The sequence below is a fragment of the Anabas testudineus genome, chromosome 17, assembly GCF_900324465.2.
Source record: "Anabas testudineus chromosome 17, fAnaTes1.2, whole genome shotgun sequence".
NCBI lineage: Eukaryota > Metazoa > Chordata > Actinopteri > Anabantiformes > Anabantidae > Anabas > Anabas testudineus.
Genome location: NC_046626.1, coordinates 20,959,736 through 20,987,678, shown reverse-complemented (window position 1 = coordinate 20,987,678; position 27,943 = coordinate 20,959,736). Strand labels below are relative to the sequence as shown.

The window sequence follows — 27,943 nt, the reverse complement described above, 5'->3', positions numbered from 1 at the left end:
TAATATTATTATTACATAAATATGAAGTGCATCAGTTCCTGCACGCCACATGAGTTTCGGTTGTTAAACGAAGTGCCAACATGAATCCCAAGTGTGTCACATTTTTGTGAATTATTCCTTTATGTTGAGAACGCATTCCAGACTAGGCACGCAGATGGGTTGGATAGATCTCATGTCATTATTTTGGAGCACACAGCTGTCTCTGCCAGTAAACAGTGGATTTGGATCAAACACTCAGTCGGACCGAGTTTTAATGGAGCACAACTGATGTTGCCAATATTGAGCCAATCAGGGCACCGTAACGCTGGTGTTATGACTATGACACCAATCGTTATCATCTGGGAGGAGAAGAGGAAGACTGGACTTTACTGTGTGAGTGTTTGGGAGCAGAGGATAACGGCAGTGTGCACTTGTTGACGACCAACATGCTGGCGTGGGTTTGTGTGGATTCTGTTTCTATGTGTGTGGATTTGATTTTGAAAAATACTGCAAGTAATTTGGAATTAGTGAAACCACCCACGTCTGTATGTGCACAATATGCATCTTTATGTACGTGTGTGTTCCTTACTAATTATTCCATCGTGTGTATGAGCAGCACAATGATTAGTCTATTGTTTATGTGTGGTCCTGACTGTCGTCCATGAAGTGTGTCATCTGAAGTGAGCTCTCCTCAGTGAAGTCTACAGAATACACTACTGTGCTTAAGTTTAGTATGTGTCATTTAAAAATACGTCTGTTTTTGAAGGAAACGCAGATTAGAGGACATCACTGTAGACATTGATAATGCATTATGTAAATGACTACTGCAGTTTATACATTTTAAAGACTCACTCATCATTAGAAAACCCTTTTGGAATCACGTCTGCACAGCTGAGACCATGTCCTGAGACATTTCCATGGGAGCCCATGGTGAACATGCCCTGTTAAAATGTCACAGCTGCACTGTCTGTTCAGAAAGGACATTTTTCACTTACTAAAAACATAAAGTAAGTTAAGATTAATTTGTTTAAAATGTCATCCCCACAATCAAGAATGAACATTTATACAAAAATATGACACTTTAAATAACATTTGATCCATGTGCACTTTGACAATCTACTGTTGATTTCACCCTCCGGCAATGCAAACCTCATTACCATCCCCTCTCAGACAACAGTCACTGTTTTCCCTTCCCTGTCACCACCACTTTAGCTAATATGACACATGGATATATTACTGGCCAGGCACAAAAGAATCGCAGCCAGTCAGAAGGAGGGAGGGAGCGGATCAGATGACCTGGACACCAGCGGTAACGGGGATGGAGAAAGAGGAGGAATTGTGTAGACAATAGGATGTGTGTGTGAGAGAGTTTGAGTTCAGCTGTAATGGGTTTGTTTGACAGGTAAAATGTTGGAGGCTGCAGTAGAAAAATGATTAACAGGGAAATGAGCCGTAAAGGTTAAAGTTGTCTGGGAGTCTAATTTTCAGCTCCGTGGCTGCACAGCTCAGCTCTGTTATTTGTCTCACTTGCTGAAAAATAATCTAAACCTCTCGAAAGTGAGAAACAACTTCACATCGTCCACATTACAGGTGGTCCATATATTACCAGGACGTGTCTTGGTGCAACACTTTGTAACATGAATATTTTATATTTTTATATATATTTTTTATATATTAAACTCAGATTCAATTCTTATAGTTTTACCTGAACATGTCTCCGAGTCCCTTCAACATGCCCTTCTTGGCTTTTCCCTTGTCTTTGTCCTTCCCTCCCTCAGGCTGCTGCTTCTTCTTCTCCTTGCCTCCCTTGTCTTTGTCTTTCTTCTTCTCTTCTTTGGTGCGGTTGGTGCCGTTGACCAGGGGTTTCTCAGTGCCGGACAGCGGGGTTTGGTCGGCCACTGTGGACACAGAGTCTCTCCCTGATCGTGAACTCTCCTCCGTGTCCTCCTCCACTGGACAGGGGGAAAGAAAGAGAAGAAATGGGGGAAACGCAGAAAATGTTCAGTTAACCAATATACACATAAGAAATGGAGCCTGATACAATTTAACAGTACACTACGAGGGATTAAAGAGCTCTGCTCCAAAATAAGATCCTACTCATTAGAGACCATCAGACATTGACTCTTATAAAATGATGAAAAGCAAAACATGAACTGTTATTTGATGATAGTTTGACATATAAAATATGATAAAAGTTTTATAAGATTGTAAGAAGTGAGCAGTTTCCTTCACTTTAGAGCAGCTGATCTTTGGACGAGCAGCACTTCAGAAAGAAAACACCAGACTTTAAATGGGTCCTTAAATATTTTCTCATGTGTGTGAACAGTTAGAAATAAAGAAAAAAAAGAACATTGCTGACTCAGTCCAAATTCTTACTGACATTTATGACAACTTGGCAGAGAACAGAGGAAAATCTTGAGATTTTGTTGGCTTACATCTATGGATTGTCAAACAAAGTAACTGCTACACAATGCTTAGAAAGAATGTTTGTTACTCTGTTCAATGTGATTGTTTAGTACATTTTATATTTTGCATTAAGAGTTAATTTTCTATTTCTGAAGTTCAAATGATGTGACAGCTTCAAAGTGACTCATTTCCACAAAGGATGGCGCAGAACCCTCCCCATTCTCCCGACTCATCCTGTTTAACCTGCCGTGTGATGCATCTGATCAGTAGATGGTCACATCCTGAGTCAGTCATATGCCATCGCCATAAGCAGCGATAAAATCAGTTACCATGTATTGTGCATTAGTCAGAATGCTGTCACTCTCATGCAAACATATGGAAGACACATCAGAGATGTAGTGGTTGACATATCATCAGTTAGTGTGGTTGAACATCATTTAGTAACCCATGATGCAATTACTCAAATCATCCGTGTATAATTATACATTTTAAACATGCACCAGTCGTAACAGGGTGACTGAGGTTGGCTGACAGGACTCCCAGCTGCTGATCGATGGTGGCATCAAACCTGTGATTATTTGGACAGAGGACAATCAAATTAACCATCAGGTGAATATGGAGCACAGGTTAACTTACACGTCTCCATGCCCTCATCATCCTCCTCCGTGGCAGCCGGTCGATCGTAGGATTTGTCGATGGCTGCCCTGAAGCTCTCGTTGCAGCCGCGCCCCCGGATGATACGGGGCCGGGGTCTGTGGAAGGGGAGGTCCCCATTGAGGGTAACCTCTGCAACAGCTGTCTGGAGGCTCTCGAGGGAGCTGGACTTCTTTAAGCCTAGAGACGGCCCCACATCCTTTGTGGAAGAACCTGATGGAAGGATACAGGATATATGCTGTAGAAAATAGTTTTCATGCATCAATAGTTTGTTCTGTATAAAGTATCTAATGACAGGTTCCAGATCATTTCTACTCTACGTCTAAAACTAACCTAATCAGCTACCAGGTTATTTTTATAGGCTTTGTACAGAGCGGGAACTTCCTCTTGAGGAAGGATAAAAATACGTGCAGCATCAAGAATCTAGTGCGAGTGCGTTAAGTGGTTACATACTGGATGTTCTGAACACGTTTTAAGCAAATAACCACGAACCTGTGGCCTCATTCATTACTGTCTGTTTCCTAATGAACTCTATTAAGTTGTATTAGCAAAAATACACAGACTAAAAACTTACAACATAGAATCACATCCTCATTTTATCCTTACATGACCGTAAACACAAACACTCCTAGTACAATAATCAGTAACAGCATCTGCCTAGAATCAATAAGCTGTATACACAATGACCTCGGCTGTAATTAAAGCTGTGTGAAAATATTCCAAGGGTAAAGGATGATGCAATGCAACGACGCTATGGGGGTGATGTTACACAGAATGATTTAGGATGATGGATTTAGAGGATGAGAGACTTTTCAGCACAAAAAAACAAACTGACTAAGCAAAGTGACACATTCCCAACGAGCCACTTGCTGCCAACTCCAAATGACCAACAACTAAAGCCAAGTATGACCTCACAAGTCTTCCCAGGGTGTCCACTTTCATTTTACAGTAGCTGCAGTACTGTTGAGTAATTTAACCTTGTATTTTTTTTTGTGAATTCTGGGATTTGCTCCAGCCAACTTCATCCCGATCACAAAGATGAATGTCCACTGCAAATGTTATTAGCACACACAGTACAGTAAGTGTCACAGCCAACGCAATACAGAAGCTGGAAATAAACCATGTCACTGCTGGGCTGTGTGCAGACAGTATGATGCAGAGGAGGAGGAAGCTTTAATTATAAAGAAGCTTTATTCTACAGTACGCTCTTTTATAAACATGTGACAAAACAGACTTACAGACTAGAATATGGAAAACGTGGCACTGCCAACAACTCGCACTAGACTCCTGTGAAAACACACACAGACACTACAAGGAACCATGGCCCTCGACACGCAGACACTAATATCTATTAGAAGGTCGAACATCAGCTCAACGACTTTAGAAGAAACACTCCATCTGAGCAAGGATAGCCTCAGAGGATAATAAGCAACTCTGACAGTAACACACAATATTCAAACTCCGATACGGTATGTTTCGCCAAGCAAGAAGCTGATCGATCGTGTGTGTGTGTGTGTGTGTTTGTGTGTGTATTCCTCCTGACTGACTACAAATTTCATTACAAGATGTAGCTCTGAATGAAAATAACCATCAGCAAAGTAGGAGAAACATGACAGTTTAATTAAACTAAGACTATTCATAGAGTGGCGCAGGCATACATTCTTCCCCCACATGGTACCTTTCACAGGCTGAGAGTGTGCACACCGGAAAAGAAACGTATGAAGATAAGGTGAGGAGGTAGATGGGAAAGTCCTAATCTCCCGGGTGGTGTCATATTAGAGAGGTTCTGACAGATTAACATTAGGTTCGAGCAGGGAGGAGAGTGAATGAAAGAGAGGGATATGGTAAAGAAAGGAGTGAGAAGTGGAGAAGAAAAGTCTGTGGCAGGATGTGAAAATAAAATAAATCTCATAATCCCGTTCATAGAGCATCAGCTAAAAGCTATAATCAATGCTGTGTGATATCGATTAGTACTGGAGGCAACATAAACTTCTCTTTGATGAAACGTTCGTAATATCAATTAAGACAAATACTCATTGGTGTGAGGTGGCTAGCTAGGAGGTCTCTAATATCAAGTCTGGGAAAAGGTTTTTCTTGTGAAATGTCTTATTTACAGTGAGACTGGAAAAAAAATCTATAGACAAAGAGGGAAAAAAGCTGAAATGGAAAATTGAATACATGCAGAGTGAACAAGCTAGTGGGTTGGCGGCCTCCCATTCATTCTCATCAGCCTGTCCTGTCCTCTTAACATCTCACAGAGAGCCGGGCTGATAGGCTTTTCACGCTGCACACCCACTTTATTTAAAGGCTTGGCCCACTGCCATTCATACAGATACACTTCAGCGACGGGCTTAAGAAAAGAATAATTTACACTGTGCTGGAGATCTGACAAATGGCATTTAGTTCCAAACATGAAAAACTGTTTTTTTCTTTTTAAAGGACCTGACTTTAAAATAGCCTGACAATGAGGTTCCCTGTGAAATCCTGTTGTGTAAATTCAGGCCACAGAGTGCATGAATAGTATCTGAATAAATAAAGATACTAAACAAAACAGTCAGTTAAATAATGTGAGTCAGTGTGCTTGGACAAAGTGACACTCAAATTTTATCCTACGGAGATACGCTTTGATGCCAAATCATTTTTTCGATTAAAAACAGAGATAATATAATATAAAAGAAGTAAAGAGAAGTTAAAAACCTTTCACATAAAATAAAACCATAGCATGCAAAGTGGGAACCAGTGAAGCAGCCCTTCAAATAAACCCCCACATAATATCACTTCCAAAATGAATTTAAATTTGAAGGAATAACAATTTCTCACAGGAATTAACGATGTGTCGAAAACGTTGGACAGAACTTCGTGGTTCGATATCGGACGGCCAACAGGCCGGTATTGTCTTCCGTCACTGAAGTATCCACGTCTGACATGTGGCAGCAGCATGCTTCAATAAGCCTCTCACCTAGTCACAGCAGAGGAGGCATCTCCCAATCCTCTGAGCGGCCACAGTTTCCAGTTTCAGTAGGATGACGGTGTTTTGGATTTGGTAAATGAGCCATGGATCATTTATATTTAGTGATGAGTACACATTTTTTAAAGTTGGTAACGTGACACCTGGGGCCCACAAAGTGAAATTAAACCCCAGACACTAAGAAAACAAAGTGAAATGTATTAGTTCAAAACATTGGGGGGGCTGAGTGGGTATTAGATTCCAACCTTTAGACAGACCTTTTGTTCTCATAATGTTCACACTAACATCCCAGAACATCACTGAAAGGCAGCTCACTCTACACATCATTCCTGTAAGACAACAGTGTTTAATTTAACACTCTTCTGTTCTTCTTATAACCTGAAACACATGCTCACACATCACATCTTTTTATAAGGCTTTGAAGAATGGCAGGAGTTAAGCGCCACAAAAGTATTAACAAACCAATCAAAGTACAACGCATGTTTTAAACTTCACTCTTTATTACTGAGTGAAAATTCACAAGCCTACCTAAATGTTACCAGCCCCAGAAAAGCTTCTCTCTCACCCCTTTTCCACCATCACCTGTCTCTCTTCTGGTTTTAGAGTCGATTTGGTCGAGGTGATAGTAAAGACACACAAGACAATGACAGATGACTTGCTGTCGGATCGCTGCCTTAACCAAGGACATAAACCCCAAATTCACTCACACACACACATAAAACAATTAGCGCTATAGTCGCATCTGAGGCGAAAGAGAGAAAATCAAATCAGTAACCACCCGACTGCTTTCACTACCATGTTCAACAACAGCCTCAAACTGCAGTCGGGACTTCAAGTCTACACTCTGCAGACTGATGAATTTGTTTTGTCAAGAACAAGCGAAACACCAAATCCAATCAGTGCTACACAAATGCATAAGCAACAAAAACATAACCTGCAAACTTCAATGTGTAGATCAATATGTGTAATTTAATGTCTATCATTGCTGTTGCTGTAAGACTTATTTTAAGTCCTGCAGCAGTGAAGGAATTAATCTGTTCCACAAAACCACAGAAAGACGTTGCAGCTCTCTTATACTGCAGTTCTTGGAAAGTTTCCTTTGGAAAGACCTGTTGTTAGGTGACGTTATCGCGTAGAGTTTGAATGAAGAAAGCTAGACAGATCTAAGATGATCTGCTGGACTCGAGTCGGAGGACTCTGACCATTAGAATGACGCAAAGTTCAAAGTTCAAAAAACAGAACCTGCACAGTTTTCGTTAGTTTTTCTGTTACCACTGTCGATCTAAGTACGTGGAATTGTAAAGCTACAGATTGTTTATGTTGCCTCTGGAGTTCAGTCATTTTGTGTTTTGACCAAAGCTCAAAAGGGAAATGTGCTACAAAATAAGACCAATAATCTGTTGTTGGATCTTTAAACTGGCCAAAACTATTTCAGCACCGTTGACAGATAAGTGTAACAGCAGCAGAGTAGTAGAAATAACTTGAATTAGCCTTGTTTTAACATGTGAGCTACCATATAAGATAACAAACAACAGTACCAGGCCTGAGGATGAATTTAAAGTGCTGGTGGTAAAGTTAAGTTTCTGTTTCTACTTTTTAATGCACCAGTGCTTACCTGTGTTGATCTCAGGACGAGGGGTGAGGTTAATCTCGTCGGCTACTGTTAAAGGAAGGGGGAGGAAAGAGAGGAGGGTACAAACATTTGGGGTCAGTTAGTGCTCATGACATTCCGCATGCAGCATCCAGGTCGTGCTGCAAACATCACAGAATTCAGGCATCATCTCAATTAGGATCGGACACCATGCAAAGGAAAGAGAAGGAGGAAGGGGGGGAGATAGGATTGAAAAGAGGACTCGAGGATAGCAATCAGACTTGTTGTGATATCAACACGGCACTGAGCGGCAATCTTGTCAGGAAGATTAGATATGATTATAGAGAGTGCGAGCAGAGAGACTGTTGCAGCCAAAGCAATCAGCAACTGTTCGAAGCCATTTCAAGGTGAATCAACAAAGTGAAGTTCTTGACTTTGGCAAGAGATGCAGAGTCTGTTTTGTTACAACGAGGCGAGGAGGTGGAATACATAAAATATAAGGAGCATGTTTGAAATGAGGAGGGTGGCGTGCAGGAGTATGTGCTCAAGGTTACATGAAATCTGACTCTTTAAGGTTACACTTAATTGACTCTATAGAAATGTACTGAAACCTTTGATGCAGTTTGTTGGAGAAAACCAAAAAGGAGAATTTCCCCATTTGGCTCAGACACAGACTGTCTGCTTTTTAATGACTGGTTATCATTTGTATTATATACTGAGCACTCTGAATTGACATGAGAAGAAAATGTCGCACAGATGTCATCAAATGACAAATCATCAGGCTGTAGAAGGACAAAATAGACTAAATGATTGATTATGATGCATCACTATAACCTCCTATAGCTGAAATGGATACGCCGTGCCCACACTGTGTGGAATCACAGGTACAAATGGGAATATTCCCAGGTTTTTGACTGATGACAAGCATTCACATCATGGGACAACTGAAAAATAGCTGCGACTGGTCAATACATCCATCAAATGTGTGATTAACTTCTGGGAACTGACTAGAAGGCTGCGTGCCTTGTATTCTTTATTCAGGCACCTCAGTGTCATTTAGCCAGCATCAGATATTTAAAAATCACATTTCTCAGTAATTATGACTTGGATTTGGAAGTGAACGGTAGAAATGACAAGCAGGGGTTTAAATCTAGAATTGTAGATAGTTAAGCAGAAGATAACGAATAAAATAAATGTGGGGAGAACTGAACCAGTGTTTCTAAACTGGAGGATAAAATATTAAATACTTTCATATTAACAATGTTAAAATTACATGAATGTGAGAAAACCTATGAATAATCCCAGCGACTGAATGGTGAACGTTTTCAGACTCTACCCGAGTCTCAAGGACAAAATCTCCCTGAAGTCTAATGAATAACCCAGATTTTGGAAGGCCTGTGAAGGTTTTGAGAGTTGTACCTAGATCCATGCTCTTGGACTTGCGTGTTTTGATGATCTCCAGCTGTGCAGCGTCTGCAAACTGCTTGGTGCGTTTCTCCGACATGCTCTGTCGCCCGAAGCCTTCTCTCTGGAAAGCAAGGTTTTCATCTGGACTCAGGGTGCTGGATGAAAGGTGAGAAAGACTCAAGTATTAGAAAATCTAAGATAAGACCTATTTCAAAAATACTGGGATAAGACAGGACAACAACTGGAAAGTAACCTGGAATACATAAACAAACCAAAAAAACAGTCACACTGAGTGAATTCAAACAATCCAGAGGATATTTGGACAGATGGAAAATGGACAATTAAAACACGAGTTGGAAAGGCAGCATAGAGGAGAAAAATGAAACTGAGAGAACAAGGATAAAGAAAAAGTGAAAAAAAAGTTGAAGATATAGATTTAAAGGAGAAATAGAAGGTATGTATGGTACAGAATTAATAAAAGACAGTGAAAGAAAAACAAATTAAGTCAAACAAAGTGGAAAAAGCTAGGAAATATTTAATTTAAGTGTGGGTCACACAGCTGTGGTAAAAGGGCAGTGTTAAACAGACGGGAACAAAATAATAATAATGATAATTTAATCTGTAGAAGAGAGGAAGGAAGAGTAAATGATCCAACATCAGTTAGCTGTACATACACCCATTTGATAAACTCCATGACACTAACACACATACAGAAAACAACAAAGACAGATCCTGTTCAGCTCTGTGTCAGAACCAGTGTCCTTCACATAAGGCTGAGTGGCTCGTAGGAAAGAGGCCCAGTGAGAGGCGCCGACAATCACAGGGCAATTGAAAGAAACAACACCCTTAAATCCACAGTGAACACAACATAAGACTTGAATTGAAGAAAAACCTAAGGGAGTTCTGTGTTGAAGTCCCTCATCAATAAGAAACTGATCCTAAAATACAAATACAGACCTTCGAACAACTCTCACAAAGAAACTGAATAGAACTAATGGAGTTCTGCCTACCTGTCGTTCTGGCTGGGAGGCTCTTTAGCCCACACTGGCGTCATGTCAGCAGTGAAGCCAATGTCATCGTGGGAGCTGGACGACGACTGATCAGAAAGGTGGGGAGGGAGGAGGGGCGGCCGGTCGTCCTCTATGATCACAGTGTCGTCCTGAGGCATGTTGACGGTCGGCGAGAGCTGATAGTTACCTGGAGGAGACAAGACGTTATTAACCTCTTCATTTATTATGAATTGAACCGTCTGTAACAAGCGTTCCATGTGCACCCTCACTCTCAGAGGGTGGGGGGGGATAGTTAACATCATGTTCTGTTTCTAAGGCAAAACAATCATCCAGTGTTCGTCATAAAGAGGCCTCAGCTGATAGAAGAGGGGAAAAATACTTCTTCTCTGGCATGGAGCCATAGACAGGTGGATTCCATTTGGACAAGTGGACGCTTGATTAGTAAACCTTCCAGATTTGACTGAAAGAATTACTGGTCTAATAAAGTACATGTGAATTCCTATTTCAATATTAGGGAAAGCCTGAGCAGTGAATGTATCAGTGACAACAGGAAGCTGTAGAACGACAATTAGACCAGAGTAACATCAAACAACAACAACAATAATAATAACAATAACAATAACAATGATGATGATAATAAAAAGACAGGATACGTTTTCAAAGCACAAAACATATTTCAAGTCTAAAAGCAGAATGAAACTGGTCCCGGATAATCAGCTTATACCAAGTGGAGTTTGGCAGCACGCACAATGGTGTTTCTATGTCAAAACACTATGATTAATTCAAGCTGTGCCCTCGCAAATAAAGATAAAAACTTCCCTGTGCTGAGGCAAAAGCAAAAAAAATAATGAAACACCCCTTTCTTTGCCTCTAAAAAGCAAAGCTTAAAAACTCCCATTGATATGCAGTGCATGACTCTGTGTTTAATCTGTATTTTGAAATTGGGAACGGGGGGCTTCTCGGCATAAAAAGAAGGGCAGCTTCAATGCTTCATAAAAGCCTTGTGTACCGAGCTCAGGGAGAAGTTTGTTTGTCTTTAGAAAGCGTTCGGGCTTTAAAACCAGAGACCTGGAGGTCTGAGCCAGGCCTGCTGTTTGTTTCTCATAACCGAGCACTGAGGGGATCAATGTGCCACTGGGTGCTGCCGCTTCCAGTCAGTGTGGGTGAATGACCTGATGTAAATGGAGCTGAATGGAGGAAGAAAGGAGGACCGGGTGGTGTGAACGTGTGAGGGTGTGTGTCTGTACTTCTAAAGGTAGTTGAAAAGGTCATCCGTTACTGTTCTCTGTTACACTTCTAAAATAACACGTTTCAAAGAGACTTTCTGTTGAAATAAAATCATTAACAAACTTTGTACTTTGCACTACAGTAATGTGGGCTTTACTGCAAAGTGTCTTTTTATACTAGGAGCCACATTTTCAGTTTAATTATGTTATAAATCAATGATCATTCAGTTATTATTGAGTTATTTATTTCACTGTTACATCTGCACAGGTGAATAGGTGCTTAGGTGATTAGTTTAACAGTTTAACGCCGTAGTACTGGAAGTGGATGGACTGATCGACATTAGCAATATCTACACTGTATTTGTGATTAATTCATTCTCCTAAAATGAAAACGAGGACGTCGCTGTTTTTAAAAGCTCTACATACTGTTATATGCATTTACACACACGCTATAAATGTTTAGCATTGGTAAAAGTGTGTGAGTGCGTGGCCTTAACACGGTCCGACCTTCGCTGCTTTAAGTACCACTGTTACATTGTGTGTGTGTTTGTTCTTCTTTCAGTCGCCTCCTGCTGTGTGTTTATTATTCGCTGAGAATCTGGGAGTCCGGGTGAGTCCTCTAGCACAGCATGACCACTTCTCACAGACCACACGCACGCACACACACTTTTATACACACTAACATGTCCACACACACACACACACACTCGCAGAACCACTTAATCCCATTTCCCTAAGCAGTCCAATGCGCAACACTGAGAATCCCATCAATGTCACAGTTTGAATCACTGCAGCACAATCAACAGGCAGCTACTGAGGACAAACCCAATGAATCTGTCAACTCACTAGCTTGGTAAAAGGAGGGGGGGAAAAAAGCCTCTTTGTTTTAGTGCCAGCACCCGAGGGCAGCCATCCACCAGCTACAATAGTACTGCCATGTGGACGGAGTGCACACCCAACATCACATCTGAGAATCAAACCAATGAACACACATTATCTTTCCCAGTGGCCGTAATAATTTGCGACTGAGCTGCAGTGGAACAATAGGTGGCATTTCATTTCAGATTCTCAGGGAAAAGCTATTATTAGAGTCTTTGTGCTAAACTAGTGAACAGTTAGGGGGCAAAGGGGGAACACGAAACAGCCTGCAGGGAAGATGGGGGGGGGGGTAACAAGTATTTCGAGATGAAAATGCAGATACAAGTGAAGACAATAACACGGGGCAAAAGACATGCGGTGGAGCAATTTCTTTCCCTCTTTTCATTTGGTGTTGTCTTCTTCTATTTGCATAATTAGTAAGTGGGTTATTGCCAGGGATGCTGGGCCTTGAAAGCTACTGGCCTGAAGGAATAATTAAGTCTCTCTTTTATCCCTGGCATCTTCAGATAGCAAAAAGCCAGAGAGTGATCTAAGAGAGTGCACGGGCCAAAACACAAGCAGATATGTTCTGAATGGGAATGATGTTGTCTTCTAAGAAAGCCTAATGCATGATTTATGTTTTGTGGCACCCTGACGACGAGAGAACAGACTTATTGCAAGCAACTGCGAATGACCGCCCCCAGCACACACACACACACATGCGTGCGCACACACACACACTATATTTATTCAAGGGAGGTTTGCTGAGCACGCAAAGTTCTGCTTTGCATTCACACACATTCACATCTGGGAGCTGCCAAGTGCAGCTCCAGTCGTCTGGAGTTCTGGGCTGAGCTTCTGAACAGCAGCAGTGCAGCAGCCGATAGCTGGATGACTGCTTTCCAGATCATTCCACAGTATTCAAACCAGTCGTGACACAACTGCTGCTTGTGTTTCACCGCGTGTATATTAATGCACAAGAACCCGCTACACTGGCAACAGTAAAGTACGTTGTGCATTAATTTCAACTTTTCAAGTTAAAAATTACTTTACTTATCATAAACGTTGGTGCAACCAAACCACACACAGATAATCCCCATTTTTACTATGGTATCAAGCCATGCCACACTCATTTTCATTTATTTTATCTACAATTATGACATTACAGTGGTCAATTATTCAAATTAGTGAAAAATAATGCTAAACAACTGTGTAAATTTCTCATGCAGTGTGTGTTTCACCTGATTTGCTTAGATGATAAATTAACAAACAACTTGGGCGATCAAGTGGATAATTTAACTGGCCTATAATTTATTATACTCACAAAATTACATTTCATATGAAACTTAGCAACCACTAATTGACTTTACCAGGAGAACCGAGCCTTTATACGAGCAGAATTTCTTGTAATATTTAAGTAGCTGCTTCATTTTTCAACTTGGGAACATGTTTAAGATTAAATCTGTTGTTGTTAATGTAAAAATATTTATTTTTGTCAACTTAAGTGTGTATGCTGAGGAAAGCATCAAACAGAATCTACCAGCTTAAACCTGGAGCTTGCTGACCTCTTTCCTCTGTGCTTAGCCCACACTGGCAAATTAAACAGTTCCCATAAGGCTGTAATCCTTCCTTTCCCCACCTCTCCAATCTCATTTTGACACATAACCATCAGCTGCTTTGACATGCTGAGGTCGAGCTAAGCATGCAGAGCAACTTGATTTTTCCTGATTTAGAAACTACACTGACAAAGATTCACAACATTTTCCGTTAAAACTGGAGTTGAAATTTCCCCTTAGGTTGTCAGGAAAAGAAATCCCTCCACTGGGCTGATTAAGTGTTTAATAAGCAGAGAAATGTTTTGTGTAATTATATAGTGCACATTCCTCCATGGGCCAGCCTCGAAGCTGTCCTGCATTCGGTGTCGGGTCGGGTGACGTAAGAGGAGATATTAGGAGAAACAGGTTCATCTGGCCACTCTGAAATCCGAGTTTAAAACGGTTGAAAGAGAAGTCACTGATCAAAAGAGAGGATCAAAAAGCAGCAGCTGGTCACTGAGGAGTCACAGTCCGAGGATGAGGGACAGACGTCACTATGACAGCATCCAGGTGAGCTACTTTGGAATAATCCCTCCTATTGATGTTATGGCTGATCAGGGTTTAGCCCTCACTACTATGTAACATCACTACTGATGTTAGTCTCTGTTAGCATGTCAATGGGGAATTTCATTGTGTGTCAGCATCAAGCTAATAGGCTAGTTTTGGCACATCATGGCACGCTTTTATTGTCATTTATAGTTGATCATTTTAGGGGGCCGACCCAAAAAGGGTATAGAACTGCCCCTGCAGCTACGACATTTAGTTTTATTTGGAGGAAAATATATCAAAAACAGATTTACATCCAATTACAATGCAGCACCTACAAACTCTCACTGCAGTTTGATTTAAAGTTGTTGTTACTCTGTGATAAAGTCCTGTTTACCAGGTTCATACTGCTGATCAACTCTAGGAGTTAAATCTCTGGACCTGTAGATACAGACAACAGCTCGTCTTTGTTTAATGTGACAACTATCTTGTTGGCGACAAGTGAGAAGACGGCTCCTGTATCCTGTGCATTCATTAAAAGCCCCGGCTGTTTTTCAAGCGTGGATGAATGCAGCCACCGTGGCATTGAGCTGCAACTTCACCTATTAACACCTCCTCAGTCAATCATCACTTGCAGTTTTTTGTTTACACTAACGACAGTGTCACTGTCAGCCAATTTGCATGAAAGGAAAAAAAGTTCACACTCTCACATTATGTTGCATTGATTAATGAGGTTGTGTTAGTAAGAGCTAATTAAAAAAAAAAAAGTTGAAAAGTTGTTGCACTAATTCTTTCAAGTTCTCCTCGGCTTAATGAAGTTACATTTGAAGTATTTTGTGACCCTGCTTTCTGGACCATCTTATATAATAGGAGCGTGTTGAATGTTGAATTTAGTAATTCCACAGAAGTAGTACTGTAGCTTCTAAGAAACACTGGATACTTGTGGTCTTTTGAGAAATGCAGAGCAAAGAGGACAAAATGCACAAAGATGATTGGGTTATTTTGTGCCGTCTTTGATTCACCACAGCCGAGCTCAACAGTTCCACCATCTGGTACACAGAAGCCTTTTTTTTAAATTAGCTAACTACCCCACCCCACCCATCCATCAGTCGTTCAACTGTTCTAGACATGCAATCCCACACAGATGTGAATCTTGCTTAATCCAACACATACTAGCTTCTAAACCCACTCTGAGCTAGTTTGAGCAATGACAGCTCTGTACTGTACTTTGAAAGCAGAGAAGGTCATAAGAAAGCAAACGAATGCACATGTTCAGTTTACAAACACACTTTTATAGAACCCACATAACAAACACACACAAAGAAATCAATCAATAAAAGGGCATCTAAAGCAACTAATGCATGAGGTCCAATGTTCCATCTCTGTCTCGCTCTTCTGTGACATTTTATGAATCTACCAGGAGAACTCACACAAGCAGAAGGAAAACACTGCATTGAGAATGCTGCACTTGTATTCTATTCACTGTTCTTACAGTGTAATTGATCAGAATGTTTAATGACAGTCACAGTAAATGTCAAATTAATTATAATAAGAGCTGTGTCGGTCTTACCTATTGTGCGTGGCATCATTCCTTGTCGCGGCATCAGGTTATCATCAAGACCCTCAAGGCCACCATACAGCGAGTGGGAGATCCGACGCTCGTGATCGTCCAGAGAGGTGTTGAGAGTTTGCTGGGGTCCCATCGGGCTCCCTGGCGTCTCCTGATAGAAGAGGACGGGGAGATTAGAAAAATGTTGTGGATGCAAACAGCTAGATCACGTACAGTCGTTATAACAGTTTGACCATGTGTAAAGTGCTTCAAGTAGAGATATGGCTAAAGAACAAATGGTACCTGACTAGGAAGCCAACAGTCAATATGCTAAACGTCTTGTCACCGTATAATGTGATCCAACATGAAAGATTCACAAACATGAAGCACAATAAGCCAGAAAATGAGGTTCCCAGGAGCTAGCCATGCTAACATTTGTTAAATAGTTCCGGATGGACAAGGGACAGCTATCCCCACTAATGCTAGTAGTGTAATTACCAAGTTAAATGAGCATGGATTTCCAATAGGCCGCTAAGCCATATACTTTTAGGGAGCCAGTGTTCTCCCACAGGGCATGGTTAGCTTACTAGCATCTTCACATTTCCCTCAGGACCTATGATGACACCCTCTCGTTTGACAAATAGGCCATTTGTTGGCCTTGTCACCCATAAACACATGTTCACAGGCTGAGAAGGTTTGTGTGTGTGAGCGTGCTGGACGTCGCTGTTTGTCCACTGGATCGTTGACCGTATTGATTTGCTATGGTTTCTGCATTTATTGCCGAAGGTGACGATTGCTCTTGCCATAAAGACCACCATCATAGCCGGCATTGCATAACGAGCGATAACACCATCGCACTCGAGTCGATGCTGCAGCCAAATTGCTCCACTCAATGACTGTAACTAGCTGGGCTGGGATTCGATTTGGGGAGAAGGTCTTTGTCCAATGATCCTTTGAGCTCACTAAATGGTTGAGGTGCTGTAATAACCACTGCTGAATGGATCTTGACGTAGGAAAACAGAAACAGACAGTGGGGCTGCTTTAAATCTCCACAACAGGCAGAGTTTCATTCTTAGAATGAGAACAACTTAACTTCCTTTGGTGGTGAGGATAAATAAATTAGGTCAAAGTATCAGTACAACAATGGCTGAGAAGTATTTCAGCAAAATATTCATACCTGCTGTATTTAAATATATATATATATAATAAGTACTGCAGTAATGAATGCCCCAGCAGTACACTGAAGAAACGCGACTTCAACAGTCTCACCTCATCTAAAAATCTAGTACCAAAAGTTCCAGTTCTTAGGATCCCATCATGCCTTTCTTACACTATAGGTGGAAGAGAAACCAGGGCATTAACTGGACAAATGTATGGACTGAAATCCCAGCTAATAGAAATAGATGTAATCCACACACGGATACAACAAATCTTCCATAAAAACAAACTCATTTCTGAGGTCGCCATATGCTGCTGTGACTGTTGCCATGTAGCTGCTCTTGACTTTAAATGAGATACTTAATGAATTGGCCAGCTCAGGGGCCGGGGTGAAACGCCTCAGTAATAGCCGAGGGGATTCGCCTTAGTGAGGGTGCAGTGAAATCGCACTGCAGCTCATTGCATATTCAGGCTGATAATTGAGCTCTGAGAAGGTCTCGATCCCATCGGGTGCCAACGGTGATGAGGAAGTCAGCTGCTCTGGGTTCACTGCGTTTCTATGGGGATGGAGGAAGGAACAGGAGCGGTCGGGCTGGTGATTTATGCAACAACAAACATTTGAGATTGATGAATTTGGCCGTCAAGGGATGGAGACATGGGGAGGAAGGTAAATACAGGATTATTTGATCCCATATGTCAGTAAATGTCAAATTGAGTCCCAGCTTTTCCCCTATAGCAATTAGGTATGATTTGATTTTAACTAATACTTGATGGACAGCTGGTTATGAGGTATTAACGCCCCATAGGGACAACACAGCTATTTAAAATCACCTACCTCGACTATCATAAACAGGTTTCTCATTTATATGACAAGGAAAAACTGATGTTACTCAAGAAAGTCCCTCATAACCAGGTTACATAAGTGCATCTACACACACTGTTGGAGTATGAGTGTATTAAATTGTTGTTTTCCTCCTCTCTCTGGTGCCCTGGACAGTATTTCTTATAAATAGCCAGACACTTGGACAGCCTCAGGCCATGCCTCAAGCTCTGCATGTGAAGCAGAGATTGATGAGACTCCCAGAGCTCGAATTTTATTCATCCACCATGCTCCCTGAGAAGTCTCACTGCCTTGACATGTCCGCACATAACACACACACACACACACACACACACACACACACACACAGTGTATCAGTGTGCATACATAGAAAGATCCTTGAAATAAATGCATACATGCATAAACTAGGAGTACAAAAACATAAAGTGTACTCCAACACACACACACACACACACACACAGAGGCAGACACAAAGATGCGTATGTGTACACACACTGAAACACACAAACACAAAACACACCTCCAGGCTTAGCCTCTGCTTTCAATTACCAGACGGGCCGAGGGGAAATCAAAACTTTGACACACCAGGTTGGAAAAGGAGAGCAGGGAAGCCAGGCTCTGCCAGAGGCATTCACAGGCACGCAGACGTGCACGCCCGTTCACAGACACACAGCAGGGGCACGCGCGGACTCAGCCTCGGCTTTCAAGCGACAGGCCAAGGTGTACAGAGAATGTAAAAACATGACATTGAGGGGAAGGAAAAAGTTGTGTAGCTCAGTTCACAGCCGTGTTTTTTTTTCCTCCAACTGCCTCAAGGGAGGTGAACATGTGTGGGAGGGGTTGGTGAACTACTTCCTTTTATTTCATGAAACCATTCATTGCTGCTCATAAGGGTATTTCCCAGTGGTTTGCTTTGAGTTGTGTAGTATATTTATCACAGAAAGGATCTTATTGAAGTGGTGGCTGATGACCCCATGTCCACACAAATGTTTGTATCACAGACAGCACTGTCAGATCGCTTCAATTGCTTAGCAAAAACAATAATTGCATCCACTTTGCCTCATTCTGAATAGGTTACCATTGATTATTTATGTTGCATTTGTAATGGGAATACTAAAACTTTAGCTTGTGATTTCGGCCTAATTGCTGAGCCAGTGGGAAAGTGGTGCAGTGGTTAAAATCTCAGACAAGCAGGAAGAAAAAACATATCTCAGCAGCAAATGTCAATGAAAGCAATCCCCCTGTACGCTGTAAATAATGTTGACATGTCCTTGTGCAGGGCGTCAACTCTCCAGTTTTTTCTACTGAAATTGCTCAGGGGTCAACAGTCAACATGGCAGCACAGAGGCTGCAATGTGCAGCTCGGAGGTGTGAACGTGTTAAAGTCGACTGTGATGTCGGCCGGTGCTGCAAAACATCATGTGTGCTAAGCGGGGGTAAATAAAGGAAGGAATCATAATGTTTACACGTGCTGGAATAATTCCCTGCTGAGATTATTCTATATAAAACAATAAAATATGAAGTGGTAAAAGCCACTCGTGTATGAATTTTTAATATCATACAGTAAATATAATTTACGTGCTGCTGAAAGCTCATTTGATGATTGACGTCTCCTTCATGTTAAATCAATGTTTATTTGATTTCAATCTGAAACCCTGGCTCACTCGTATGTTACTGTGATAGACATAGTTAAATTAGGGAAAAACAACAAATTAACAATCACACTACTGCAAAATTGGTCAAAAAGAACAACCAACACACCCCTGCATTAATCAGATCCACCTTTCTCTTTGCCCCTTACCTCATTTCTTTTGGACACTCGTCTGGCCACGATGAGCTGGATCATCCCACGTTTATTGCCCTCCGTTGACATGGACTTGCGTAGCGTCTCCATGGCATCTTGGTTGGTTTTGCCCAGTAGCGACTCCCCATTAACAGCGATCAACTGGTCATTCACTCGAAGACGCCCGTCCTGTTGGTGGATCAGAGATAAAACATGAACGCAGTGGATCTTCTGGTGTTGAAATACTTTATTTGGTACCAAACAGCACATGCTGTGTGATAAATAAAAAAGCATCTTTTTGATCTCCAACTTAACAATAACCTTTTTGTAATCAGACTGTCTCACTGTTAGAGTGGATTCCATTTCTGACTATAATTTCATCCCTAACAAACAAATGTGCTTTTAAGTCCATTATCACGAGCTGTCAACACAACACAATGTTTGGACGAAAAACAACCACGATTAAAGACTTGTGAAATTGACTGCGGCACCACAGGCAGCAACTGAAAACATGAACATGACTTTTTTCTTCATAGCTGCTGAAAAACCAAAAATGATTTTACTTCACATTCTTTATTAGCAGCTTAAACCACAGTAGGATCACAAAACCTGACTTGACTGTAATGTTAAGTTGATTTATAAAGCCAGCCAAATGGCAAAATACATATAAATAAATTCAACATATTCTAAACATAAAGGTGCTGCAACGCATAGAAATGTGTTGTGTATTAGCTTAACAACTCCACCATCACTGAGGTACTGAATGAAAAAGAAATGGCAGAGAGAGGCCCTCATAGACCTTGTGTTAATGATGTACCTTGCAGGCTGCTCCTCCATTAATGATGGATTTGACAAAGATACCCAGGTCGGCATGGTTCTCCTTGGAGCGGTTGCCTTTGACGCTGACGCCCAAACCTGCTGAACCCGAGTCGCTGAGGGGGATCTCAAATGTCAGAAACTCTCTGGTTCCATCTGGAGTCAGGACCAACTCATCCTCCTCCGTCTTCTGTGTGAGAGAGAACAAAAAGCAATAGATCTAGGGAAGACACATTCCTAGTTATTTTAAAGTGAACACACTATCTAAAAATACCAGCAACTACAACAGCACTGGATATATTAAAACCTACAGAGCCCCTTTGTACACAGTTCACATTAAAATACAGTTAGATCCTCATATAGCTAAATGCATATTTAATTATACAAAACAAAAACATTCATACATTTATTCAAGCCTAAAGTGGTAACATAAAAACCCCTTCAGCCTGGTAATGCTTCCACTGCATAGCTGTGGGTTAGCCAAAGGGCCAAAGTTAAAAGGACATTCATTTGGCCACTTGAGGTTAATGAAAAGTACTTCCGTGTAAATTGCAGTCGAGCAGATAGCAGGGAAGTAAATCAGAGTGCAAGCTCATTAGCTACATCAGATATGCTTGATTTAGACAGACCAATGCTCCAAAGTGTTAAATCAGGTACTTAGCATAAACAGGCAGGGACCTGTGTTCTATAATCACAATTCTCAGGTCCATCAGTACTAAACATTCAGCTGGTTCCTAAGTCCAAGTCCAATAAAGGCAGGATGGTGACAATCGAGACTGTAATGATCAAAAAATAATTACTGAGGAAGCTCTTAATCTACATATAAACCAGATACTTCAGGTGTTGTTTGTTTCTAATGTGTCACCTGAAGCAAGATTTCACTGAAGGTTCAGAACTGTAGCCCTCATCTTCCACACAGGAAGAATTACAGTTCATAAATAACACAACATTACTCTATTTCACGTCCCGCAGTCAGAATTAGTGCTTCAACACTGGCATCATTTGTGCAGGACTGAAACACTAAAATCTCTGAGTGCTGATGACATTTATGTCACTTCTACCCAGCACCTCCAGCTGCTTCACAGTAAAAGCTCTGCAGCAAGAAATGAAGCAAAACAAAACTTGTATTGTCTAAAGCAGTTGAAGCCAAACAACATACTCGGATTATTTCCCTTAATCAAAAACACAAATCTGTTCTTTCTATCTGTCACGTCTGCACGTCTGTCAGCACAGTTTAGCCGTTTCTGTGGTCGCTCTGATTACATAGTGGAATTAATGTTGGTTCTGTCTGGTGTTAAAACTGAAGGCAGTTTATTAACATAATCAATTCATTTAGAATAATTAGAAATCAAACATTTGTATACAAGTGTAGAAAAGTACCCATGATATCATCTCCATCTTTTAAAGCCTGTCGCATCTCATATTCCAACACCAATAACCATAAAGACATATTTTCAGTGCAGCTCTAATAAATGGTTGGATTAACATGCTGCAGAGGTGATTCTCAAATGCCCCAACACACACTTTTACACACTATTAGCGTGATATGCATAACCTTAACCTTGACAGTGAGTGAGAGAAAGAACGGTGACGACTGACTGTGAAGGTTACTGCAGCCGTCAACATGCAAAATACAAAACACATTCCTCTAAAAATGGCCTCACTCCAAAGGGTTCTACTTCAAAGAGTGTGTTTATGAGTCTGGGAGAAGCACACAGACTACCTAAAGAACTGATTTGACACATGATGCACCTGTTTGTGATGCCAAGAATTTAACAGGCTCTAAACTTCCCAGTAACCCTGCACCACAGCCGCCTAATTGACATGCCGAGTGCTCCCTCTCTTCCCCTCCACAACAGGTGCTTCTCTCCCTCTTTCTCCATATTCATTCCCCCTCTCTTCCAGCTAAACAATAAAAAGCTATTCTCTCTTGCTTGTTATTTGACAGCTGTCCTCTGAATAGATGGGTGCGTGCACGCTTGCGCCTGGCAATTATTGTGCACGCCTAATGAATTCAATCATCAGGCTCGGTGTCAGCATGTCATTAGCTCCCTTTGTTTGCTGGGAGAGAGATGGAATTACTCTGGGAGGAATGGAGGAGGGGGGAGAAGGCAAAGTGGAAGAGGAGGACGAGGAGGGCAAACTGAGGATGTATGTGAGAAGTGAGAAGGAAAGCAAGGGAACAGAAGGAAGGAAGATAAAGGGCAGGCAAGCATGCAGAGCACTGTCAAGGGGTCTGCAGGTTACAGAAAGACAAATAAACAGAACCGAGAATAAGTTTGAGACTAAATGAAAAACAAAGAAAGAAAAAAGAAAAGAAAGACGCAACTTGTGGGAAGTGCAGAGGAACAATAACACACGAGACAACAGGAAGTTAATTATTTCAGGACCTTAAGTCCAATTCTTTCAGCTTGGAATTTAATTTAAACTAATTAAATAAACAACAAGTGATTTAATCCTCTTAAACTACACAGTCAGAATAAAAACACTGAAAACAGGAAACCTATTGTTACATCTCAGCTAAAAAAACAATCAAAGCAGATGTAGCGTCATTTCAACTCTTTTAAAGACTAATAATGTCATTAAAAGAATCCATTTATATCTAAATAGGGATTTTAAAGAGTTTAGTTGTGAGTTAAGACAGGTATGTTCCAGCGTTCATTAAATTATTACCATAGGTCTGAATAAGTTCGACTAAGTGTTTACAGAAAGTTAAGCTGTTAACTTCCATCTTACCATCTATGTAACTGTTCACAGCTGAGTTCACTTTAATGCTGTCCATTTCTACAACAGCCCAAATTGCAGAGGTAGAAAGGCTCGGCGAGGTGTCAAGCATGACAGACAGTTGAAAGAAAGCAAGCAGCAGTTCAAATCGAACCTTTTAAGCTTTTTACCTTAACAACTGTGAAACAGCTGTTATTACCAGACTGTGAGGCTAATATTAGCTGCGGCGCCGAGCTGACAATGGTATGATTAGATTTCTCCAGTGCTATTGACGCGTCGCCAAAGTTGGTTTTCAGAAGAAAGAAATTCAATTTGATGTTTGTTTCTAAGACACCACAGTGGTGCGTCAAGCTGATCTCACTGTATAACCGTCACAAAGACAGCTAGTTAGCAGTTAGCTAGATATTTAACGAGGATAACAGGCAGCTGATGGACTATTAACAGTACTTCAGCACTTCATCTGGCTGATTTAAGCCTTTTAAACTAAAGGTTCTGAATAATTTACTGTAAAACAAACTCCCAAAATCCCAAATTAGAGAATTTTCTGTTTGGTCAGACAATCAGATCTTTTAAGATTGTACGAATGTATTCTTGATGAGAAAATCAAATCAAATAGAAAGGAAAGAGCACAAAGTAAGCCGAGCTGAATGAAGGTGAAGGGGAGAGGGAGGAGTGATGGACGGAGACAAATAGAGCGAGGGTGAAAAGGCGAGAAGCCCAAAAGAAAAGGGTGAAAAGAATGAGAGTGCATGCATGACAATGACAGAGAGCGCGAGCGAGGGAGTGTGAATGAAAAGGCCGACAGAAAGGGATGAATCCATGTGGAACACAAAAGAAGACAGACACTGCCACCTCTCTCACTGTATGTTAGCGTCTCTCCCTCGGCCTCTCTCCATCTCTTCTTTCCTGCCTCCCACCTTTTGTCACCTGTCTCTTTATACTGCTCTCTACTCTTCTTTGCTTTTTTAAAAACATCTCCCTGTGCTCATTTCTGTTCTTTCTGTGCCGCCTCCACTCCCTAACCCTCACTTTCTTCCTCCAGCTACCACCTCTGCCTTCTACTTCCTTTCTCTTTCTTCTTCCTACTATTTGTTGTTGTGTCTGTTCGAGTTAAACTGATAACATTTGAAGATTAAGCGTGTCCATGATGGTGTTTTTGTCACTGTGGACGAGGTGTCCACAGCTTTTGGAAAAGCTGTGCAGAAAACAAAAGTTGTCAGAGGAAACAGACGACGACTTTTGTGGCTTTCTTGTTGTTCAGTTATTTCAGCGTAGACACAAAACAGCAGAGTGTTAAAGCGTGCTGTCGTCAGACTCTTATAACTTTTGCTCGTCCTTTCTCACCCACTTGTTTTCTCCAACTTTCCTTTTCGCTGTCTCTGTTTCGTCTCGCTTCTTCCCTTCGGCTCATTTCCCTTCTAACCCTGAACCGCTCCTGTTGTGCACGTCTAATGCATGTGTAGCACCCTCGGTGACTCTACTCAAGGTATTCTACAAATAACATCTTTAGTGGTGAAAGAAAAGAAAACAAACTCGCCCCATTTTTCACTTTATTCTTCTTTCTCTCCACACACACACACACACACACACACACACACACTCTGCACTGCAGTGACTACAACGATTAGCGGGCTGGCGGCGAGCTGAACCTTGGCCAAACAAACCTGTCGATTTGATGTCATCTGGAAAAGTTGCTTGAGGGGATTTTTTAAGGGGTGAGGAAGAGAGAGAGAGACAGGGAGGAGGGGTGAGAAGGAGGCAGTGAAGGGTGTAATTGGTCAAGGGAAGCCGGGCGTGGAGAGCATTGTTGGCTGCCCACTGTAGCAATCTATCTCTTCTTATTCATACTCCGACTCTCTCCCTAATCTCCTCTTACTTCCAATCACTATGTTTGCCACTCCCATTCTCACCCTCTCCTCTCTCCATCTCCCCCTCTGTGCCATCTACAATACATTATACAGCCAAAAGTACACTATGTGAACACACCTCGGGGAAATGCACCAATCTTTTGTTCCAGTGAGAGAAAATCTTCATCTTTCCACCACCGTCTACCTCCTCTCCCCTGCCCCTCCCTTGTTTCCTTCTCATCATTTCCACCAATCATGTCTTCTATTTTCCCCTCTCTCTCTCTCCCATCTCTTTTTCTCACTCTTTCTGACACGTCTCGCTGTAGCTCCATGCTGATAGATCATGAATATCAAATACCTGTGCGGTCGACGGAGCTGAGGCTGGCACAGCATGGGGGAAAAGAGGGAGGCAGGTGTCTGTGTGTGTGACAGTCAGCGAGTAACAGAGATGGAGATGGAGAAGGCAGGTCCATATTGGATGTGTTTATAGATGGATATGTGTTAGTACAAACAGACAAAACAGCATGTGCACTCGCTGCAAAAGCTATGATTATGTACCGTGTCTGTGCCTGCATCCCTACATCACTGACACACGGTGACTATAGCATGTAGATGAAAACACATTAAGTCGCACTTCACACTAGTTGTCTAAAACTAATCAGTTGCCCTGTGTCTAGCTATCTCTGCCTCTCCTTCTTGGACAGTCAAACACAACACAGCTCACTCTTTCGAACTTCACAACCCACTAGAAACCATTTATAACCTCATCCAACCCCGAGCAATTACACTAGCAGCTGCTCCCAGTCACTTCATACATGTGTGAACTAGTGAGTGTGCTCACATGTGAATGTGTAGTAGTGTATGCACACAGAGGTGTGTGTTTGTGTGAAACCTTCGATATGGCTTTTGTGTTTTTCACGCTTTAATACGTAAATATGTAAAACGTCAATATAGTCTATGTAACTGCGAACTGTGGAAGAGTGTGTGTTCGTGTGGGAAGTGTGCTGTATGGGTGGCTGTATTATTTGTGTGTGTGTATGGGCCAGGTGGCAGCTTGAAACATCACTTTAATTAAGCCTGAGAGCCTGTTCTGTGGTAGAACGGCCCTCTCTGATTGACTCGTATGTGTCACCAGCAGGCTGCTACAGAACACAGAAGCCGCATCGAGCCTGCTGCCACAGAGCTGCAGCCATTAATCACTGCGGCTAAGCTATTGTGCTAATAATGATACAAAGTTATGTAACTCGAGAAATGACTCTGCGTTACATTACACACGCTGTGCTTTAATGCACCCAAAGCAGTGTCAGGACAGATAATCAGATAAGATGTAACCACACCACAGGGTCAGTTAGCAGAAGTAAAAATAGTACGACTGTGTGAAGCGATCTGTCGTCTCTGTGTGTACATTCGTGCAGGCTTTTAATCATGTAGGCGTTCAAGGTGATGCTAATTTTAACTACTTTAAATCAAATTACATTTAGTCATTTGGAAGATGCCTTTATCCAAAGAGACTTACAAGGTTCAGGGAAACTTACAAAGTACAAGGCAAAGGCAGGTTAAGTAAGGAGGTCTTGGTTAAGGACCCCTACTAGAGTTAGGTCACAGCCAGGATTTGTTGTTTGGTACATGGTTAAATTGTATATACAGTGTCATGTAGCATAAATTGAAAATGTCCTGCTCCAAATTGTGCACTACAGTACTTGATAAGTCATATATTCATATAATATCTTATTTTAGTTTTAGTTTAGTTTAAATAACAAATTTGCAAAAGGAAATACTTGATTATTACTGTGGTAATTTTATGCTGCATTACACTGCTGAGCATTCCTCCAATTGTCATATATAGAGATGTTTGTGTCTGTGTCACAATACTGTGTTTTGCTAGTATCTGATAAATATTGCGTGTGTGTGGAGGTCAACTTAGCTTAAGGGTAACTTGCTGTACTGCTGTATTAACATATGATGCCTATAAAGTCACTTTAGTTATCTTCCTGCAAAACACCACCTCAACCACACCTTACAGACACCTTACAGTATATACCTGTAATGGACAGATGGCTTAAAATAATGTACTGTTAAAGCTTTGTTATGCACAGCAACATGTTGTGTTATGCTAAATGCTACATCATGCTGTCAAGAAATCATTTATTAAATTCATCACTACCCCATATGTGCTAACAGTTTGCCATTTCATAAAAGCTTTTGGTGCTGAAAGGAGAGGAAACATGCATGTGTGATAGATAGCATCTTGGCACAGTGTTGCTGGAGCATTACTGCTACCGCTGATGATGGCTTTTCAATGTAGCATTGCAGTAATTTTCCATAAGACTGTGTGACTAATGGCGTAAACAATGGAGGCGAATGTTCACGTTATGGGCCCATTATGGAACTATCAGGGCAGGCATGTAAAGACGGATGTCTTTGATCAGCGCCCTATTGTAGAACCCAGGTGCAGGGAGGAGGACTGGCATCTTAAAGTGTGTCTTGAGTGTGTCTGTGTGTGTGTGTGTGAGAGAGGGAAAGAGAGGAAGCATGGGGTGTGTAATAAAGAGTTGAAGAGGTACTGTAACAAAGACAAAAACAAGAGAAGTACAATGAAAATTGAAGAGAGGGTGAGAGGTGCTGAGAGAGACGCAGAGAAAGCCCACCAAAGTGCTTTGTTTTTACCGACCACTGGCAAAGCAATGAATTCATTTAACGACTCCCAGGCTATCTGCGCAGCCACCCAGAGTATCTCATTTGCCATTGATGTCTTTTCTCCCTTTACAGCATAAATGACCCAAGCTGGTGATGTCATGCAGCAGTTACCTCAATCAGCCATTGGGGTTTCCCGGCTGTCACGGGCTGCCGTGGATGCTGAAGGGAGTAGTCAAAGTCAACAGGTTAGACACAAGAGCCGCTCTTATAGAGAGCACAACTTTCTAAGAATCAAGACATTAACTTTGCAGCACAAAAGCATGTGTGACTGAGTCAAAGTTGGAGCGCCTAAAGTACATGTCTGAAAGCTGAATACATCAAACCAAAGTGTCACCCAGCTAATGACAG

The 27,943-nt window shown here is 41.5% G+C and overlaps 1 protein-coding gene across 12 annotated transcripts in view; it reads right to left on the bottom strand.

Annotated features, from left to right (window-relative positions):
- LOC113172001 (partitioning defective 3 homolog) overlaps window positions 1-27,943 on the bottom strand; it is a 179,438-nt gene that overhangs the window by 54,918 nt on the left and 96,577 nt on the right. For 3 of the 12 annotated variants that reach the window (XM_026374766.1, XM_026374768.1, XM_026374772.1), the window contains 9 exons: window positions 27,707-27,754; window positions 20,329-20,517; window positions 19,530-19,700; window positions 15,751-15,901; window positions 10,016-10,202; window positions 9,018-9,160; window positions 7,623-7,667; window positions 3,022-3,252; window positions 1,685-1,931 (listed from right to left, as the gene is read on the bottom strand). In XM_026374766.1, coding sequence (XP_026230551.1) covers window positions 1,685-1,931; window positions 3,022-3,252; window positions 7,623-7,667; window positions 9,018-9,160; window positions 10,016-10,202; window positions 15,751-15,901; window positions 19,530-19,700; window positions 20,329-20,517; window positions 27,707-27,754 — 1,412 coding nt within the window. The remainder of the gene's footprint in view (window positions 1-1,684; window positions 1,932-3,021; window positions 3,253-7,622; window positions 7,668-9,017; window positions 9,161-10,015; window positions 10,203-15,750; window positions 15,902-19,529; window positions 19,701-20,328; window positions 20,518-27,706; window positions 27,755-27,943) is intronic. The other 9 variants (XM_026374767.1, XM_026374769.1, XM_026374771.1 and 6 more) reach the window with 6 other exon arrangements.